The sequence below is a fragment of the Balaenoptera acutorostrata genome, chromosome 4 (assembly GCF_949987535.1).
Source record: "Balaenoptera acutorostrata chromosome 4, mBalAcu1.1, whole genome shotgun sequence".
In the NCBI taxonomy this organism is placed as follows: Eukaryota; Metazoa; Chordata; class Mammalia; order Artiodactyla; family Balaenopteridae; genus Balaenoptera; species Balaenoptera acutorostrata.
This window is the reverse complement of record NC_080067.1, coordinates 52190297-52211870: the sequence shown is the minus strand read 5'-3', so window position 1 is coordinate 52211870 and position 21574 is coordinate 52190297. Positions and strand designations below refer to the sequence as shown.

General features: G+C 38.2%; 1 protein-coding gene across 1 annotated transcript in view; it reads left to right on the top strand.

Moving 5' to 3' along the window:
* Positions 1–21574, top strand: part of WDR49 (WD repeat domain 49) — a 156904-nt gene that overhangs the window by 43185 nt on the left and 92145 nt on the right. The window contains 2 exon segments of the mRNA XM_028162686.2: positions 8014–8181; positions 10034–10182. Coding sequence (XP_028018487.2) covers positions 8014–8181; positions 10034–10182 — 317 coding nt within the window.

The window sequence follows — 21574 nt, the reverse complement described above, 5'->3', positions numbered from 1 at the left end:
CCGCCTCTGCGTGTAGGTCGCCTGAGGGCGTCTGTTCTTCGCTCAGACAGGACGGGGTTAAAGGAGCAGCTGCTTCGGGGGCTCTGGCTCACCCAGGCCGCGGGGAGGGAGGGGTACAGAGGAGGCGGGGCGAGCCTGCAGCGTCAGAGGCCGGCGTGACGTTGCACCAGCCTGAGGCACGCCGTGCGTTCTCCCGGGGAAGTTGTCCCTGGATCACGGGACCCTGGCAGTGGCGGGCTGCACCGGCTCCCAGGAGGGGAGGTGTGGAGAGTGACCTGTGCTCGCACACAGGCTTCTTGGTGGCGGCAGCAGCAGCCTTAGTGTCTCACGCCCGTCTCTGGGGTCCGAGCTGATGGCCGCGGCTCACGCCGGTCTCTGGAGCTCGTTTAGGCGGCGCTCTGAATCCCCTCTCCTCGTGCACCAGGAAACAAGGAGGGAAGAAAAAGTCTCTTGCCTCTTAGGCAGCTGCAGACCTTTTCCCGGACTCCCTCCCGGCTAGCTGTGGTGCACTAACCCCTTCAGGCTGTGTTCACGCCGTCAGCCCCAGTCCTCTCCCTGCGATCCGACCGAAGCCGGAGCCTCAGCTCCCAGCCCCGCCCGCCCTGGCGGGGGAGCAGACAAGCCTCTCGGGCTGGTGAGCGCTGCTCGGCGCCGAGCCTCTGTGTGGGAACCTCTCCGCTTTGCCCTCCGCACCCCTGTGGCTGCGCTCTCCTCCGTGGCTCTGAAGCTTCCCCTCCGCCACCCGCAGTCTCCACCCGCGAAGAGGCTTCCTAGTGTGTGGAAACCTTTCCTCCTTCACGGCTCCCTCCTGCTGGTGCAGGTCCCGTCCCTATTCTTTTGTCTCTGTTTTTACTTTTTTCTTTTGCCCTACGCAGGTACGTGGGGAGTTTCTTGCCTTTTGGGAGGTCTGACGTCTTCTGCCAGCGTTCAGTGGGTGTTCTGTAGGAGCAGTTCCACGTGTAGATGTATTTCTAATGTATCTGTGGGAAGGAAGGTGATCTCCACGTCCTACTCTTCTGCCATCTTGCCCAGACCCCCTAGCTTACTGCTTTAAGGTAAGGTTCATACTTATTTAAAACTTTGAAGGAGAAAATGTTTTCATTGCATCTCAGTGGTTCTGTGGTGTATTTTAACGGAAAAATAATTACCTTCTGAAATGCTTGAAAAGTAAGTACAGTGATTTTGGGCAGTAGTGGCAAGACATAAATGTCTTCAACCTCAAAGAAGTTTCTCTTTTTTTTTTTGGTCCCAAAGAATTACCTTTTCATATAGACAATATCATTGGAAACCTTGGAAACCAGAGACTGGAAGTACAGCTCCGGAAAGGGTGAATACTAAATTGCCAATAATAAAAATGATTGACTTTTTATTATGTTGAAGGGTGTTTCGCCCCCTTTGTTTGACCACGGCTACGAGTTTGAACTGATAAAGTCAATAATTACTGAGCTAATTAATGGAACTGTGCCCTGGAATTTAGAATCCAGACAGCAGGTCGTTTGCTTTGGGAGCCTTCATAATTGATGGGACTAAGTTTGGAAGAGAAGCCAGATTTAGTGTCTTGCTGGTGTGTTTTTCCACTTCCCTGCATCTAAATCAGTCCTCCAGACAAAAATGGTGCACCACTGAGTCAGCTGGAACACGCTGCCCTTCCTGCCAGCGCCCTCACTGGGTTTAAAGCAGTTGAAATCAGCTGTGAGCCACTGGCCTCAGTTTGAAGTAAAAGATCTTTTCCTGCAGCTCGTTCCACAGTGTGGTGGAAGGGTAAGATCCATTGTATTGTGAACATAGGTCTAATCAGTATTCTGAAAATTCATTAAATGAACTGCATTATTATTTTTAATATACCTACCAGTGCTGAGTTAGATGTATTTTGATTTTTAAAAATGGAATAGATAGAATTATTCTTTCTTATCTTTCCTCTTTGAAATGGCAGCTGCTCAGAATGTAGAGAGCCCTGTGGTGGTCTCAGAGAATGGTACTCCAACTTCAAAATAAGAAATGCAACTGAAAATAAACTCCCTCAAACAAGAGGGCATCAAAGAAAGTTCAAGGTAGTGAGTTTTCGTAAGTCATGTGACTCATAAAGTAAAAGCCTGAAAAATGATAATAAGAATTCCTAGTTAGAAATGGCCCAATTTTCTACCCTGCTATAGCTTTCATCTGTTGGCAAATTATAAAAGAGTGGCCTCATTCTAGCTTACTCTAAGGGTACTTAATAAGATTACTTACTTAGTTTTTGGGCATCACTTTTCATTTCAAATCACTTTTTTCACATTAACTAATTGCTATTCCACAGGGTTTTTTTTTTTAATACCCTTATTTATTTATTTATTTATTTATGGCTGTGTTGGGCCTTCGTTTCTGTGCGAGGGCTTTCTCTAGTTGTGGCAAGTGGGGGCCACTCTTCATCGCGGTGCGTGGGCCTCTCACTATTGCGGCCTCTCTTGTTGCGGAGCACAGGCTCCAGACGCGCAGGCTCAGTAGTTGTGGCTCATGGGCTTAGTTGCTCCGCGGCATGCGGGATCCTCCCAGACCAGGGCTCGAACCCGTGTCCCCTGCATTGGCAGGCAGATTCTCAACCACTGTGCCACCAGGGAAGCCCTACACAGGGTTATTTTGACAGCAACATGAGGACAGATATCAATGACAGCTTCCCTTAATGCCTTTTTTATGACTAAGGGGCAAGACAGTGAAGAGCTGAAAGTTAGCATCGTAATGGACAGACATGATCAAATTGTCTTTTTCCCTCTCAAATATTATTGAAAAGTAATTTTAAAATGTTTCTTTACCAATCCCCAAACTCACTGAGAATGTTAAAAACAACTCATATACTTTATCAGTTCATCCCATTCCCTAGCTTGATATTTTAAAAACTTTTTCATCATAACCCATTATTTCCTTTCCTCTCTTCAAGAAGGGAGGAACACATTTTTATATATCAGTTAATCTGATTTTAAGGAAATGGCTTTACTTTCACCTTTTGCTCAGGCATTTTCAGGAGCTCCGGCATTTTACAATTTAATCAGAAACGGGTTATATCTTGGTTTAGAAATAAAGTGTGAATTGTTGAGCCTCTAATATGTAACACTACAGGCCCATGAATGTCACTTGCTAACCTCCAGATTCAAATCTTACAGCCATACTTTAAATACCGGGCAGAATGTACTTCTTTATATGTCTTTCTTTATAGCCTCAAAACTAAAGAAGATACTTGGATATAATGTGGAAACACATGACAAAGCAATTTTCTGGGTAGAAATACTTTATTTTGATTGTAGTGTAATGATATTATGGAATTTCCATGGACTTGAAGATATAATTATAGTGCTGTGTTGTATACTTTATGTATTATAATATTGCTTCATTAAGTCGGGTTATAATAACTCTTAGCATTTTCTGTAAACAAAGGGAATATTTTCATTGAGGTTGCTCCTGACGAGGATACTTGTCGTCAGATTTTATACTGTTGGTACTTCTAGTAAAGTAGCAGTGTTAGTGTAAAAGTGATCAGCAACCTTTATGTTCCTAAAATTAATTGCTCCCCAATGAGGCTCAAAGAACTCAGTTTTATAGGAACTGATTACTCCTTCCTTCCTTCATTTATCTCTTTCTTTCTTTCTTCCTTTCTTTCTTTCTTTCTTTCTTTCTTTCTTTCTTCCTTTCTTTCTTTCTTTCTTTCTTTCTTTCTTTCTTTCTTTCTTTCTTTCAAGAAGGAAAGAGTAGATGAGAAAGAGATGGAAAACAAGAGGACATAGGAATACTATGTCCTAGGGGGATAAGTAGCAATAAAAAAGTGAAGAGATCAGGAAAGACTAAAGATGAAGTGGGAGTTTGGTCTGGGATTGAGAGTCTGGGGAACAGAAATGTGGTTGGTAATAGAAAGAACCTGGCATACATACAGCAGTGTGGCTTAGTGAAAAATAAGGATGCAGTAGTACAAAATGGAAAGCTCACAGCCAGACAGGACTGGGCTCAATCTCATCTCCACCTCCAATTAGCCACATGCCTTTGGGTGATATGGCTTTTGGACTATTTCCTCATCAGTAAATTTGGGATATCTGCCCACTAAAGATGACTACAGGGTGAGGGCATCTGGCATGATGATACCTGGTAATGAATGGGAGGGATTCAAAAAATTACCCGAATAATTATTACAAGTAATCCATAGATTGAGGGAGATTACATGATGGGGGATGACCAAGAAATGTACCATCCAGGTGAATTCTGGGCAGAGTGGAGAAATAGACCAGTTTGGCCCTTAGCAGTCTTTTTGTGTTTCACGACATTTCACAATACACTGCTCAGTGAATTATTCTGTTTGCCTAGAGCTCTGTGAGCTCTCCTTTCTGAAAGTCTCCTTTGCATTATTGCAGCTCCTCCTTTTTTCCTTAGAAATTGTTTTCTGGCATTGATTTGTAGAACCCTGGCATCAAAGATCGGTTAAACTCATTTACTTTAAAGAAGTAGAAACTAAAAAGAGAAGCCCAAAGAGGGTATTTTTTTTTTTTGGTATTTTTAAAAATTAATTAATTAATTTGGTTGTGTGGGGTCTTAGTTGCGGCAGGCGGGCTCCTTAGTTGCAGCTCACGGGCTCCTTAGTTGCGCCAAAGTGGGCATTACTGAACTCAGGTTGGGCAGCTCGCCACTTGAAAGTCAATACTTGAGAGACAAGTGCTGGTAGGAATGGAAAGGTTGCTTTATTCAGGAGGCCTGCAACCTGGGGAGAAAGCGGACTTGTGTTCTAGAACCAACTCGGAAGATTCTGCTTGGCCATGAAAGTTTTTAAAGGGAAAAAGGGGGAGCAAACTCATTTAATCATTGAGGTAGGGGGTCAGATTCATCACCTTCTCCCATTGCATGCAGACTTGTGGACCCCTTGTGATCTTTCTTTAAATGCTGTCTTGTTCACACAGTTGGCTTGAGGGATTACAGAAGGGGAAGCTGGGGAAAAGATCTAGTCATCTGTTAATTACTTAGTCTTCATTTCTCTTTCTTTGATGTAAGGAAAGCATCAACAGGTTAGGCAAGGCATTGTGTGATCAAAAGATTTGAAAGGTGTGCTTGGGCAGGAGGTGAGTAGAGCATGGGGGCGCCTAGTTTAAAGGTTAGTTACAATATAGCTTTGCTAAAGTGACAAAACAAAAGGGGCCTCCTGCAGAGAGCTGCTTCCTGCAAAGGGCTCTCCCTTGCAAAGAGCTGCTTACTCGGCATTGATTAACACAAAGCATATCCATCATTAGTAAAAGAAACTTTAAGAATCACTTGAAAAAGCAGGTGGAGTGTTTTGCAATCCCAAATTACTTTATAGCTGGAAATGAATTACCTGAATTCTTCAGATCTATCATGGTTGGGCTTCATGAGTAGAAGGGGGGAGGTTCCCCAGATCCTGATATTTTATATAAAATTTTGTGTGTGTACACATCTTTCTGGTGGAGAAGGTCTATATCTTTCATCAGATTCCCAAAGGGGCATTTGATATCCCCAATTTTAAGAACTATGGTTTAATTCTCTAGACTATAGAAGGATGGCAGTGCTCTAAGGAAGGTATTCTAGTGTCTTGCTGCTCCAAGTGTGGTCCTAAGAGAGCATCAGCAAACACAACTGCGGATCGTTAGCAATGCAGCACCTTAGGTTTTCTGAATGAGAATCTGCATTTTAACACCGATCTCTAGGTGACAGTTGTGCATATTAAAACATGAGAAGCCCTGTTCCAGTGGTCAGGAGATCAGATCTGACTTTGTACTCTGGCTCTGCCAAACGCTAATGTCCAATCCCGACTGGATTTTTAATATTGCACATTATATAACATTAAACTACCAAACTCAGAATCAGAATGCTTGGGCTCTAGTTCTGAGTTGGACAGCAGTCAGTTGCTGACTTTGGCCAAATCTTTGAACCTGCGCGGGTCTCTATTTCTTAGCCTGTAAAATAAAGGAGTAGATTCGTCTTCTTCGAGCTCTGAATTCTGGAGTTTACCTTTTGTTTCCCACACATGTGTTTTGTCACCACTTATCTCTTGAAATGCTCTCTTTTTGTCAGGGCCCACCAAATGTCTTCCAAACCCTGAAGCCCACACTGGTTTCTTTCATCTTTGAACTTCTATTATAATTTCTGTACTACTCAATTTATCCCTTTATTGTACACTAAAGTTTTCTGTAATTGTTTGATTTACATATCTTTTTTTCCAAGCTTGGGACCATCCAAGCTATGTCTATTTCTTCTCTTATTAAAGGTATCATAGCACAGGGCACATAGTAGATGCCTAATAAATCTGAAGATTGGATGCTGTGTTTTGAGAGAGGACATCTGTATGTGACACATGAATAGCCCCAATCTCCTTAGTTTTAAATTGGTCATGTTAAAACATATAAGTCCCAGTTGCTTTTAGAAGCAATCATCTTAATAGAATAAGCTCAAAGGAAAGAATGTATTGAGCTATACTTCTGCCTCTCAGAATTTCCTTGCCTTTAGTAATTCGGAAATGTATGTATTCATATATATGTGTGTATATATATATACACATATGTATATACACGCATCTATATAAAGCAAATTAAATTCTTTCACCAAAATAGTAAGACTATTTCCAAGTTAGTTACTAATAAGTTAGCTTGCCATTTCCAGCACAGCTAACAATACAAATACTGTGGTTCTCACTTGGAGAAAGAATTTTTAAAATAATCTAAAATGACAGAGGACAGAAGACTCCTGTGTTAGAGAAAAAAGACTTCATTACTCCCAGCACAGCAAGCCCCATGAGTATCCGCATATTTGTGTCAATTCCCCTTGACACCGAAGTCCCACAGAGGCAAAGCAGACAGTTGCAGATGAATGCCTGCACACGCAGTGGGTCATGTTACAGGAGAGGAACCCTGAGTTTAGAGAACCTGAATCTTCTACAGTGGGCAGGCGAGTGCTATCTTTTGCTCCAGAGTTATTCTTGGTAGTAAGTTTGTCTATCATTTGCTGCAAAGGGAGAAGCGATCTTACATTCTAAGGCTGTTTTCTATGTAAACACCTTTAAGAAGATAGTGTGGAAGGAAGTGCTGTCAGGGATTAGTTTCATAAGAAGTGCAGGAATGTGAGTGATCCATTGAGAGTTGTATTCCAAGAGTGTTGTTCTAGATTCTGTATAATAAACAGATCAGAAACATTTTCAAGAGCCGTTCTATTAAAGCAACTTTTCTTAAGCTGTACAAATTTCCAACATCCGTCTTTATGTGAGGCAGAAATTTGGGCTTGAGGTCAAATCAGAAATCTTTCACCTTGGGGCACAAATCGTTGTCTTAGCAAAATGCAAAAGAGAACTGCCCTCTAACCATGGAGGGCTTAGTGGTTTGAAGTTGGTGACTGAGCAGCTATGTCTTTTGGAGCCCAAGTCTGATAGGAATGTATAGGTCGTTCTGACAAAGGGCAGCAGGATCACTTTTGTTGCTTGGGAAGTGGAATTTTGCTGCCCGTCTAGTACTAGATAATCAGGGACAGGGGAACAGCCAATCAACCTGGGCTTCTAGCTGTGTTTGTGACTCTTGGCAGAGCATTAAGTCCAGGACACCCCACTCTCAAACATTCTAGACCAGTCAAAACATAAAAAAACCTATGGATTGGGCGTGAGCCGGACCTTGAGAGCAGCAGATGGCTGATGAGCTCCTGTTTGCCTGCTTTAGGCCCAGGAGGAAGAACCCAGCATTTTGGCCAGATGCTTATATCTCAAGGATCCCACATGATTATTGTGATTAATATTGTTTCCTGTCATGTGTTCTAATTTAAAAAAATTTTAAGCTATCGTTGGGGTGGAGGAAAAGTCTGAATGCAGACTTTGATGTAACTTTTCGCTGTAGGTTCTTTGGTGAGAGAAGGGGTTAGTGAGGTGTTTTCTAAGTGTCAGGTTGCATCATCATAATCTGAGTTTAATTTTTAATTTTATCTTTTAAAACAATTCTATTTTGCCTGTATCTTTTGAGAAATTGACTAAAGGTTGTTTTCTTTTCTTTTCTTTTCTTTTTTGATCAGTTACTTACAACGCGTCCTTAGATGCTATTATTTCCAGTACAGCCAGCAATACAAACACTACGGTGCTGGCATGCAGAGAGAAATCAAAAAAGCATCTTAAAATGACATCCTTCAACATTGCCCAGGGCATTCATGCTTTTGATTACCACTCTCGTCTCAATTTAATTGGTATGTAAAATAAATCATGATAACTGTGAGGGACTCATCAATAGTCTGGGATGCATATCTGCATGCTCGGAGCCTCTTCACCATGTTGCTTTATTGCCAGAGAGACCAACTTGAACAGCTCACATTTTATTATGTCTGATAATGATGCATTATGATGTGCAGCGTATATGAACTACATTGGGGTGACAATATGAGAAAGTTCCCCAGTGCTTTAATGAGTCTTTTTATCAGAATTGGTGGGGAATGTAAAATGACATAGAGAAAGAATGCAGTGTCTGCCTTCTGCCATCTTCCTAACATCACCAAATGCTCAACCCAAATACATCATTTTCTTATGTGCATGCACACACACGCACACACACACTCACTCACTTACTAGAGAAATGCAAAATGTAGAATGTTTTTCAATCACCTTTCAGAATACAACTTCTAATGCTTTTTGAAAAATTTCAGATTTGTCCTTTAGCATACTAAAGGAGAGTTCTTTTTCTGATGTAAATTTTAGCTGAAGAAATAAGCGATAAAGGTTTTCAGGCACTATCTATTTAAATAAAATATTTACATACTTTGAAAGCTGATAATTTGATATATATGATATTAGTTGAAATATTATAAAAAAGTGAGGTATTATTTTAAAAATTAATAGGGTAGTACAGAGAATGAACATACATGGCCTACAGAATGGGTCATATTAACCCTCTTTCAAAAATTATCATTTATATAAAGAGTATTGATATCAGCTAAGCTGAGTCTCTAAAATTCCCAACAATCACAGCTGACAATCATGGTAAAAAGAGACCTTGACTTTGAACTCAGGAATATGCCAACATCAGACTTTCAAGGAGGATTGTAGATTTATTACAGAAAGCTGGAGGAGTTAGTGAATTGAGTTTGGGAGGACTCAAATATCAACCATTGCATTGATTCATTGATTATTTCAGCCCCTTTATATTGATCGCTACCTTGTACCTGGCACAGTGCTGGTATTACATATTACTTACTGTATGCAGTAACACTCAGGGTAAAATTTATCAATTGTCTTACTAATTTCATACTATGGGGTAAAGACTTGAAACAAGAGTCGGTTCACTTCCTCTTATTGCTATAACCCTTACACTGGGTATTAATCCAAATAGGGGTCTGCCATTTATGGCGATTCTGTAAATGTGAATAAGTTCAGCTCCACGGTTGGCCCTAAACAAGGGAACGACAAAGAGTGCTCTGCTGAGTTTCCCCAGACCTGAAGAAGCACTGTGCTCCCAGTTTTTGATGTGCTCCCTGAATATAATCAATTTGTGTTAAAAAAAAAAACAAAAAACTATTGCCTCAATAGAGCAGGTCAAACATATATTTCTGCTGCTTATTTGCTTGCAAATACTTGATTATTTACATGACAGTGAAAATAATTGGTTTCCTTACACTCTTTCATCAATTTGGAAACTTTAAATATTGTTTTAGTTCTCTCTTACGCCTGGGATAATTTTAACGTGGTCTGCATTCCTAGGCTGTGATGGCTGTAGACGGGGAACTTTGGGACTGGGAGAAGGATTTTCTGCCCTCCGGGTTGGGCTACTGGTTGCCTCTTAATGGAACTGTCTTGTCCTTTCACCCCATGCAGACTCCTTCTCCCCTACACCCTGCATTTCAGCTATTTCCAGTGATAGCATTCATGCCCTATTAGCCTGGGCTATTGGACAATGATAAGATTTTCCTTCCTACAAGACAAGGGTGCATTAGTGCTCAGAAGGCTTTTATCAACCTATGGTGATACAGTATGGGATATACTCGTTTCAAAAAAAAGTAGAGTATTCATGTTATTAAAAACATTCTTTTTCTTTCTAATTCTGATTAGCAACTGCTGGCTTTAACAATAAAGTTTGCCTTTGGAACCCCTATGTTGTCTCTAAGCCGGTTGGTGTCCTTTGGGGTCACTCAGCCAGCGTAATAGCTGTCCAATTCTTTGCTGCAAGAAAACAACTCTTCATCTTCTCCAAAGATAAAGTTAGTAACAGTGTGCATTTAATTTATTTAGTTCTGCCTCCCCATTTCCTACCCAAATCTATCTTTGGTCTGAAATTCCTCTTAGAGCTGGTGTAGATTTTTATAATATAGTGACTTACTACTATGTTTTTGGAAATCTGTATTTTAAAAATGATACTGATGGTAATTTAGGAATAGTCCTGGGCAACTGGACAAGGTATTTCATTAAAAAAAATTTTTTTTAAGCCAGGTACTCATAGATGTAATCCTTACTTTTGGGTTCTCAATAGGCCACATTTTGAGAGTTTCCAAAGTACCCACTAATCCAATAAAAATACAAAACAGAAATGGGAATGAGAAAATGTTGCTTTGCTAAGATATGGAATAAGCACAGCCAATGAACTATTGTTGCTTTTCCATTGAAGAGACTCAGTAAATTAGAAATCAAAGTTAATCTGAAGAATATCAAGTACATTAAAAACATTTCAGTTAAGTATATTAGTCCATTCTGTTTGATAATATTGGTGCACATTCTAAATATGGTGGAAAAAACATTGTACCAAAACCAGGTAGTCCTGGTTGTATCCTGATCACATTATTTACTACTCATATCTCCCAGAAGAATTTCTTTATCTCTAATAATCTCATCATGTGGTCCTCTGTAAAGCTTCTGTTTTACATAATGCCTGATATAGATCCAGTTAACGTGTGATAGATTTCAAGATACCTGGCCGTGAAGAGAAGAAGGATGGGCAATAGGCTTACTGGGGACAGCCTCTGAGACTTTTTCGGTGACTCTGACTTTTAATTCTATTCTAAAGTGATACTTGTATATGTGAAAATTAAACAGAAAAAATAGAAATTCGTCTTCAACTCCTTAGCTTCACCCTGTGCATGAGTCCTGCCAAACTTGCTTATTTTACTGTATTACCTAGCAGACTGTAAATCTCCTCCCTTCACCTGAAACTTCACCACTCAACTGCCAATTCTAGTTGATTCTACCATCAAATATATTTATCAGCCTCACCTCTCCCTCTCAACTGCCATTGCTCTAATTCAAAATCTCATCTTCTTTTGAATTATTATCTTTCGAGTTAGCTCACCCAAAACATTGCAAGGTGCCTAACATGTCTCCCTTCTTGCATACGGGTCTCATTCCAATCTGCCCTTCATCCTGCTAATTAAGTGGTGTCTAAGAAAAAAATCTTCAATACTTCCTCTTACCCTCATTCTAAATATCAGCTCTAAAATTCTTAAGCTTTTATATAAAGCCCTCCCCCAGTCTACCAGGCCCACCTCGCTTCTTGCGTTTCTCTTCCATTCATTTGATGCTCCGCATCACACTTTGCCTGTTTCCACCATGCTGCCTCATGGCTCTGCCACGTGCCCTTCTTTCTGCCTTCAGTTCCTTCTCCTCCATGCTCAATTGGCAAAAGCCTATTTATCCTTGAAGTTTCAGACTTTCTGGAGTCTTTCAGACAGACCTAGGTGTTTCTTTCTCTGCACTCCCATTGCACCTGTGTGTTCCTCCTTAGAGCATGTGTTCTGTTGTACTGAAATTGTAGTTAGCTTTCCTAAGTAGGGTCAGTGTCTTTTCAGCTTGTACACTTGGTATCAGTCACAGTGCTTGGCACCTCGCAGTGTTTGTTCAGTGATTTTTTTTTTTTGGCTGCATTGGGTCTTCGTTGCTGCATGCGGGCTTTCTCTAGTTGCGGCAAGTGGGCTTCTCACTGCGGTGGCTTCTCTTGTTGTGGAGCACGGGCTCTAGGCTCACGGGCTCAGTAGTTGTGGCTCACATGCTCTAGAGCACAGGCTCAGTAGTTGTGGCTCACGGGCCTAGTTGCTCCGCGGCATGTGGGATCTTCCCGGACCAGGGCTCGAACCCGTGTCCCCTGCATTGGCAGGGAGATTCTTAACCACTGTGCCATCGGGAAGCCCCAATGATTATTTTTTGACAGTTTGAAGTGAATACATATTACTGTGAATCTTAAATACCAAAGAAACTCAGAATGAAAACTTTTCTGATGCCTTAGCCTTTAGTTGTTTTATTTTCTGAGATCTTTTAGCACTTTGTTCTAACTCCCATTATTGAATTTATTTTTTTAAATATTTATTTATTTGTGGAGTTTTTTTTGGCTGCCTCAGATCTTAGTTGCACGTGCAGGATCTTTCCTTGTGGTGCGTGGGCTCTTTGTTGCTGTAGTTGTGGCCTACGGGCTCAGTTGCCCCGCGGCATGTGGGAATCTTAGTTCCCTGACCAGGGATCGAACCGGCATCCCCTGCACTGCAAGATGGATTCTTAACCACTGGACCACCAGGGAAGTCCCTCATTATTGAATTTAACACAACCTGACATGTATACTTGAAGGTTGTATATGTATACTCTATCTTTCACTGTATTTTGAGTGCTTAAAGACAAAGATTATTTGTTGAATTCATTCTTGTGTTTCCCAGTATCTAGCACATATTAATGTACATTAAATACATGTTGAATAAAGCATATAAAATAGTGTAACTATCAACTAACCGACAGGATTCACGAGGTTTGGAACTCGCTTTTTGGGTTGTGCCATATACATAGTAGGTCCTCAATAAATTTTAGTTAAATGCACAAATCTTTGTCAAAGCTAAATATGAAAGAAATAACAGATATTTTATCATTATAGAATTCCCTGAAAGGCATTATAACTTTAAAAGCAAGTGAAAAAAATGTTCTTAGAGTCAGAATTGTGTATAGCGATCATCAATGTTAAGACTACCTGGCCTCTTTCAAGTCAGTTTTATCATGCTATTTTTGCTTTGACTTTTATACCATTACATTGTAATGAAGCTTGTCATGCCGTCTTTCACATTAGTCTAAATCCATTTCACTTCGATAAATGCATAATAGTCTTAGCCTGTATGTCTTCACAACAAACCACAGGGCTTTCAGCTACCAGGTTAAGCCTTTGTTTTATTGCATAAAATTCTTTTGGATATTTTATAGGACTAGGGTTAATTTAGGGAACAGGGAAAATGAAAGAAAGCATTCTTTTTTCAAAGAGCCTTTGATTGAACCATATTTTGGTCTATGAATTGCTAAATTAAAGGATTTTCAGACCAAAGTAATTTAGTTCCAAATAATTTCCTGAGACTTACTTCAGTTCTTTTTTGGAAAACTGCTCTATTGTGCTTTCCAGTGATTATTAAACAATAAGTTTATCCCTATAGCATTTGGTATAAGTAATAGTCCAATTGCATTTTGCTTTGGACTCCTAAATTGTCTCATAAGATGGCAATCACTGATGGCAAGGCCCTGCTGGGAGCCAGTAACTTGGTCATTTAGAGGAGGAATCACCATGGGAGTAAAAGGATTTTCAAAGCCTCTGGGAAATATCTCAACCAGTGAATCTGATTAGGCTTTTCTATTGCTCCTAACTCTTCTCTCCTGGGCTACTAATCCTGATTTGGCCACCAGAATCAGATCAGTTTGTAACTTAATCTTTTGTTTGAGGTTTTGATTTTTCCCAGAGTCTGGTTTCTGTATTGTGCACCCAAGGTTGGGAAGGAAAATTCAAAGACTCTTGTGCTGGTGACTAGCTCTTACCTGTGTGTCTTCCTTTCCCTTCTGCATACCCTCTCTGCTCAACTTTCCTCTATCCATCCAGAGACAAAGCCATTTTCATTTTGTTTAAATCATGCAAGTAAACAGATTAATGCTCTTCTGTAAAAATTACAAATGAGAAAGCATGTAGTACAAGAAGTGAATATCCCTTTTCTTCACTCCCCCTTCAAATCAATCCCTCTCCCAAGAAATATCTATTATTAACATGATGTGTATTGTCTTATATTTATATCACATACTTATATACTATAACATGTTATATTATAATTATATGTGGTGTTGTTATAATTTATTATTATATACTGTATACCATCCTATGTGTGTATACAAATACAAAGTAGTATTTATTATTAATTTTTATGTAAGTGGCATCACATGAGACATACTTTCCTGCAACTTGTTTTCCCTAAACAATATCTCCTGGAGATCTTTCAGTGTGAGGATACATAGACCTGAATTTTTACCTGCTACATAGTAATTCATAGTATGGATCGTCATAATTTAATTATTCAATCACCTGTTGATTATAAGAGATATTGTCTCTAACCAACTGTCACACATACACACACACATTTACACACACGTGCACACACACATCTTTAAGACCACATAAGTAATTTCTTGTGATATGTTCTTAGAGATACATTTCTAGAAGTGATGCTATTGGGTCAACAGGGATTCAATTCTTAAAGGATGGTTTAGATGCAGGAATATTGTTCCAATTGGTATACACGTCAGAGGTGTGCAAAGGTGTTTCTTTCCCCACATTCTTGTCAGTGATAGATACCACTAATGTGTTCATTCTTTTGTGAATCTAATGGACAAAAAATTAGGATGAATTTCTTCTTCAATTATTTATTAGCCATTTATATTTCTTGTTTTTTGTGCATTATCTGATCAAGCCCTTTATCTTATCAACTGGACCCGGGAATACTATTAATAGTAGTAGTTTGAAAAATATATTCATTATCCTTTATTATATATGATGCAAATATTTTGTCTCTTTCAAGCATACATCTTTTAACTTTGTTTATGTGATTTTTATCATTCAAAAGTTTTAAATTTTTATGAAGTTGAGTCTAAGAAATGATTTTCTTTGTGGCTCTGGTTTTGTATCTAGCTTAGGAACATGTTCCACAATTCATATTTATAGAGGTGTTCTCCTTTAGTTTCTGCTAATACTTATTCTATTGTCGATTTTTGTTTTGCATTTAACTTTGCAGTTTATTTTTGTGTAAAATGTTTTTTTTTTCTACAAATGGACATCCAAGATTCTTTTTGAATAATTTCTTTTGAAAAATTTGTCTCCCTCACTGGTTTGAAGTTCCACTGTTATCATTTGAATTTCCAGGTATACATGAATTTGTTTCTGGATGCTTTATTCTTTCCATTAGTCTATTTGCCTTTTCCTACATAAATACACCACTGTTTTAACCAGCATAGCTTTATTGTATGTTTTGATATCTGGTAGAGAAATTCCTACTTCTGTGGGGTTTTTTTGTTTTTTGGGTTTTTTTAATTTTAACAATCCTCTGGCATCTTATCCTTCTAAGTAAATGTTAGGATCAGTATTCATGTTTCATGAAAAACAGTATTAATTTTTGGATTGGATTTACATTGAATTTGATAGGTGACATCTTTAAAATATTGAGGAAGCACACCCTGTATTTATCCATTTATTCATTTTTTAAAATACCTTTCAGAAAAATTGTACACAAATTTCCCATTCCTTGTTGAGGTTTTTCCTCCACGTTTCAGGTGGCATCTTATCATATTCTTGACTTTTATGGGAGTGTTTATAATGGGATGTGCCCACTTTCTATATAACCTATACATTTAGTTTTAAAATTTAACAATTTTTTTCTAAAACATTTTTTAACTGCCTGGTAATTTTGTATGCTCTTTTGTTGTTTGCTCATTTGGGGGATTTTGACTTTTAGCTCTTTAATTTCGTATTAATTACTGCATTTTCTTATCAAATAATTCTAATACCTGGAGTCCTTGGGGATCCAACTTAGATATTTACTATTCTGATGATTCTTCCTCATGGTGAATTGTTCCTTATTGATTCTTTCTATGTTTGGTTATCTTTTATTGTAACCTCATTTTTTGCTGTTGCTAAACTATAGGCATTCTGAGGAATGAAATTGAAAATGCTTTCCTCCAGAGAAGATTTGTGTTTGTTTCTGCAGAGTGGAAATGAGGAAAACTACTGTCCTGAGGCTACTGCATTTTCCTTTTTTGTTGTCCTTTTAATTGAACAGTCTTGCCTCAGTGCCTCCGACTCACTGCTGGTCCAAGTCTTAGGCTCCTGGTTATAGTTTTTAATTTTTTATTTTTTATACAGCAGGTTCTTATTAGTTATATGTTTTATACATATCAGTGTATACATGTCAATCCCAATCTCCAAATTCATCCCACCACCACCACCACCCCCCACCCTGCTTTCCCCCCTTGGTGTCCATACGTTTGTTCTCTACATCTGTGTCTCTATTTCTGCCCTGCAAACTGGTTCATCTGTACCATTTTTCTAGATTCCACATATATGCATTAATATACGATATTTGTTTTTCTCTTTCTGACTTACTTCACTCTGTACTAAAGTCTCTAGGTCCATCCATGTCTCTACAAATGACCCAATTTCATTGCTTTTTAATGGGCGAGTAATATTTCATTGTATGTATGTACCACATCTTCTTTATCCATTCGTCTGTCCATGGACATTTAGGTTGCTTACATGACCTAGCTATTGTAAATAGTGCTGCAATGAACATTGGGGTGCATGTGTCTTTTTGAATTATGGTTTTCTCAGGGTATATGCCCGGTAGTGGGATTGCTGGGTCATATGGTAATTCTTTTTTTTTTTTTTTTCCACACACACACACTGTATTTTATTTTTACAAGAGATAAATAGACTGACACCAAGCATTGTACATGGATGACCACAACAAAAGCAACAATGATTGCAATTACCAAACATGAAACACACTTATACTATGTCATAATATTGACATTCAGTCCAGTAATCCTCCACTGTAACAGCTCCTTTACTTTGCAGTGAAACTTGATTTGTATATTCTTTGCCTCTGAGTCCTTGTGGGATTTTTTTTTTTAATTCAGACAGAAAGTCACAAAAATTATACTCATCCTCATCAGTTCACTCAGTCCCATGTAATTAATTTCTTTTTTTTCATCTTGATCTTTTGTTAGCACTTTTATGAGTTCATCAGTTTTTCATTAGAGTTCTGAAAATGCTTATTCATTCAGTTCAGCAGTACAGTCAGTTACCAGAAACCTGTACTTGTCAGTCTTTTCCATGAATTTCTTGAAGATGAAACCCTTTTATAGGAACATATTTGCAAAATCATCAGAGTACACCCAGAACTGTCTGTAAATGACAAAAGACTTAAAAATGACCATGGTTAAAGATTTGATGAAAGTTCATAATAATGCAGTTGACAAGAAAATTAGTTATTTCTGAGATATACATTTTAAAGTAATAACTAGGATTATTACTTATAACATTATACCAGAACATATAACATTTTTAGACGTTTCCTGTAATGTCTGAAACATTTATATTAACATATTTCCATACATATTTCCATACAAATACAAATATAAGATTTTTAGAAATTACATGTAATGTCTGAAACATTTATATTAACATATTTCCATACAAATACAAATATAAGATTTTTACAAATTTCATGTAATGTCTGAAACATTTATATTAACATATTTCCATACAAATAACCCAATGAAAGTTTAGTATTAGTTGTTTTGTTTGTTTTTTTATACTGCAGGTTCTTATTAGGCATCAGTTTTATACACATCAGTGTATACATGTCAATCCCAATCGCCCAATTCAGCACACCACCATCCCCACCTCATCGCAGTTTTCCCCCCTTGGTGTCCATATGTCCATTCTCTACATCTGTGTCTCAACTTCTGCCCTGCAAACTGGCTCATCTGTACCATTTTTCTAGGTTCCACATACATGCATTAATATACGATATTTGTTTTTCTCTTTCTGACTTACTTCACTCTGTATGACAGTCTCTAGATCCATCCACTTCTCAACAAATGACTCAATTTCGTTCCTTTTTATGGCTGAGTAATATTTCATTGTATATATGTACCACAACTTCTTTATCCATTCGTCTGTTGATGGGCATTTAGGTTGCTTCCATGACCTGGCTATTGTAAATAGTGCTGCAATGAACATTCGGGTGCACGTGTCTTTTTGAATTACGGTTTTCTCTGGGTATATGCCCAGTAGTGGGATTGCTGGGTCATATGGTAATTCTATTTTTAGTTTTTTAAGGAACCTCCATATTGTTCTCCATAGTGGCTGTATCAATTTACATTCCCACCAACAGTGCAAGAGGGTTCCCTTTTCTCCACACCCTCTCCAGCATTTGTTGTTTGTAGATTTTCTGATGATGCCCATTCTAACAGGAGTGAGGTGATACCTCATTGTAGTTTTGATTTGCATTTCTCTAATAATTAGTGATGTTGAGCATCTTTTCATGTGCTTCGTGGCCGTCTGTATGTCTTCTTTGGAGAAATGTCTATTTAGGTCTTCTGCCCATTTTTGGATTGGGGTGTTTGTTTCTTTGATATTGAGCTGAATGAGCTGTTTATATATTTTGGAGATTAATCCTTTGTCCGTTGATTCATTTGCAAATATTTTCTCCCATTCTGAGGGTTGTCTTTTCGTCTTGTTTATGGTTTCCTTTGCTGTGCAAAAGCTTTGAAGTTTCATTAGGTCCCACTTGTTTATTTTTGTTTTTATTTCCATTACTCTAGGAGGTGGATCAAAAAAGATCTTGCTGTGATTTATGTCAAAGAGTGTTCTTCCTATGTTTTCCTCTAAGAGTTTTATAGTGGCCAGTCTTATATTTAGGTCTCTAATCCATTTTGAGTTTATTTTTGTGTATGGTGTTAGGGAGTATTCTAATTTCATTCTTTTACATGTGGCTGTCCAGTTTTCCCAGCACCACTTATTGAAGAGACTGTCTTTTCTCCATTGTATATCTTTGCCTCCTTTGTCATAGATTAGTTGACCATAGGTGCGTGGGTTAATCTCTGGGCTTTCTATCTTGTTCCATTGATCTATGTTTCTGTTTTTGTGCCAGTACCATATTGTCTTGATTACTGTAGCTTTGTAGTATAGTCTGAAGTCAGGGAGTCTGATTCCTCCAGCTCCATTTTTTTGCCTCAAGACTGCTTTGGCTATTCGGGGTCTTTTGTGTCTCCATACACATTTTAAGATGATTTGTTCTAGCTCCTTAAAAAATGCCATTGGTAATTTGATAGGGATTGCATTGAATCTGTAGATTGCTTTGGGTAGTATACTCATTTTCACAATGTTGATTCTTCCAATCCAAGAACATGGTATATCTCTCCATCTGTTGGTATCATCTTTAATTTCTTTCATCAGTGTCTTATAGTTTTCGGCATACAGGTCTTTTGTCTCCCTAGGTAGGTTTATTCCTAGGTATTTTATTCTTTTTGTTGCAATGGTAAATGGGAGTGTTTCCATAATTTCTCTTTCAGATTTTTCATCATTAGTGTATAGGAATGCAAGAGATTTCTGTGCATTAATTTTGTAACCTGCAACTTTACCATATTCATTAATTAGCTCTAGCAGTTTTCTGGTGGCAGTTTTAGGATTCTCTATGTATAATATCATGTCATCCGCAAACAGTGACAGTTTTACTTCTTCTTTTCCAATTTGTATTCCTTTTATTTCTTTTTCTTCTCTGATTGCCGTGGCTAGGACTTCCAGAACTATGTTGAATAATAGTGGTGAGAGTGGACATCCTTGTCTCGTTCCTGATCTTAGAGGAAATGCTTTCAGTTTTTCACCATTGAGAATGATGTTTGCTGTGGGTTTGTCATATATGGCCTTTATTATGTTGAGGTAGGTTCCCTCTATGCCCACTTTCTGGAGAGTTTTTATCATAAATGGGTGTTGAATTTTGTCAAAAGCTTTTTCTGCGTCTATTGAGATGATCATATGGTTTTTCTTCTTCAATTTGTTAATATGGTGTATCACATTGATTGATTTGCGTATATTGAAGAATCCTTGCATCCCTGGGATAAATCCCACTTGATCGTGGTGTATGATCCTTTTAATGTGTTGTTGGATTCTGTTTGCTAGTATTTTGTTGAGGATTTTTGCATCTATATTCATCAGTGATATTGGTCTGTAATTTTCTTTTTTTGTAGTGTCTTTGTCTGGTTTTGGTATCAGGGTGATGGTGGCCTCATAGAATGAGTTTGGGAGAGTTCCTTCCTCTGCAATTTTTTGGAAGAGTTTGAGAAGGATGGGTGTTAGCTCTTCTCTAAATGTTTGATAGAATTCACCTGTGAAGCCATCTGGTCCTGGACTTTTGTTTGTTGGAAGATTTTTAATCACAGTTTCAATTTCATTACTTGTGATTGGTCTGTTGATATTTTCTGTTTCTTCCTGATTCAGTCTTGGAAGGTTATACCTTTCTAAGAATTTGTCCATTTCTTCCAGGTTGTCCATTTTATTGGCATAAAGTTGCTTGTAGTAGTCTCTTAGGATGTTTTGTATTTCTGCGGTGTCTGTTGTAACTTCTCCTTTTTCATTTCTGATTTTATTGATTTGAGTCCTCTCCCTCTTTTTCTTGATGAGTCTGGCTAATGGCTTATCAATTTTGTTTATCTTCTCAAAGAACCAACTTTTAGTTTTATTGATCTTTGCTATTGTTTTCTTTGTTTCTATTTCATTTATTTCTGCTCTGATCTTTATGATTTCTTTCCTTCTGCTAACTTTGGGTTTTGTTTGTTCTTCTTTCTCTAGTTTCTTTAGGTGTAATGTTAGATTGTTTACTTGAGATTTTTCTTGTTTCTTTAGGTAGGCTTGTATAGCTATAAAATTCCCTGTTAGAACCGCTTTTGCTGCATCCCATAGGTTTTGGGTCGTCGTGTTTTCATTGTCATTTGTCTCTAGGTATTTTTTTATTTCCTCTTTGATTTCTTCAGTGATCTCTTGGTTATTTAGTAACGTATTGTTTAGCCTCCATGTGTTTGTCTTTTTTACGTTTTTTTCCCTGTAATTCATTTCTAATCTCATAGCATTGTGGTCAGAAAAGATGCTTGATATGATTTCAATTTTCTTAAATTTACTGAGGCTTGATTTGTGACCCAAGATGTGATCTATCCTGGAGAATGTTCCATGTGCACTTGAGAAGAACGTGTAATCTGCCGTTTTTGGATGGAATGTCCTATATATATCAATTAAATCTATCTGGTCTATTGTGTCATTTAAAGCTTCTGTTTCCTTATTTATTTTCATTTTGGATGATCTGTCCATTGGTGTAAGTGAGGTGTTAAAGTCCCCCACTATTATTGTGTTACTGTCAATTTCCTCTTTTATAGCTGTTAGCAGTTGCCTTATGTATTGAGGTGCTCCTATGTTGGGTGCATATATATTTATAATTGTTATATCTTCTTCTTGGATTGATCCCTGGATCATTATGTAGTGTCCTTCCTTGTCTCTTGTAACATTCTTTATTTTAAAGTCTATTTTATCTGATATGAGTATAGCTACTCCAGCTTTCTTTTGATTTCCATTTGCATGGAATATCTTTTTCCATCCCCTCACTTTCAGTCTGTATGTGTCCCTAGGTCTGAAGTGGGTCTCTTGTAGACAGCATATATATGGGTCTTGTTTTTGTATCCATTCAGCCAGTCTATGTCTTTTGGTTGGGGCATTTAATCCATTCACGTTTAAGGTAATTATCGATATGTATGTTCCTATGACCATTTTCT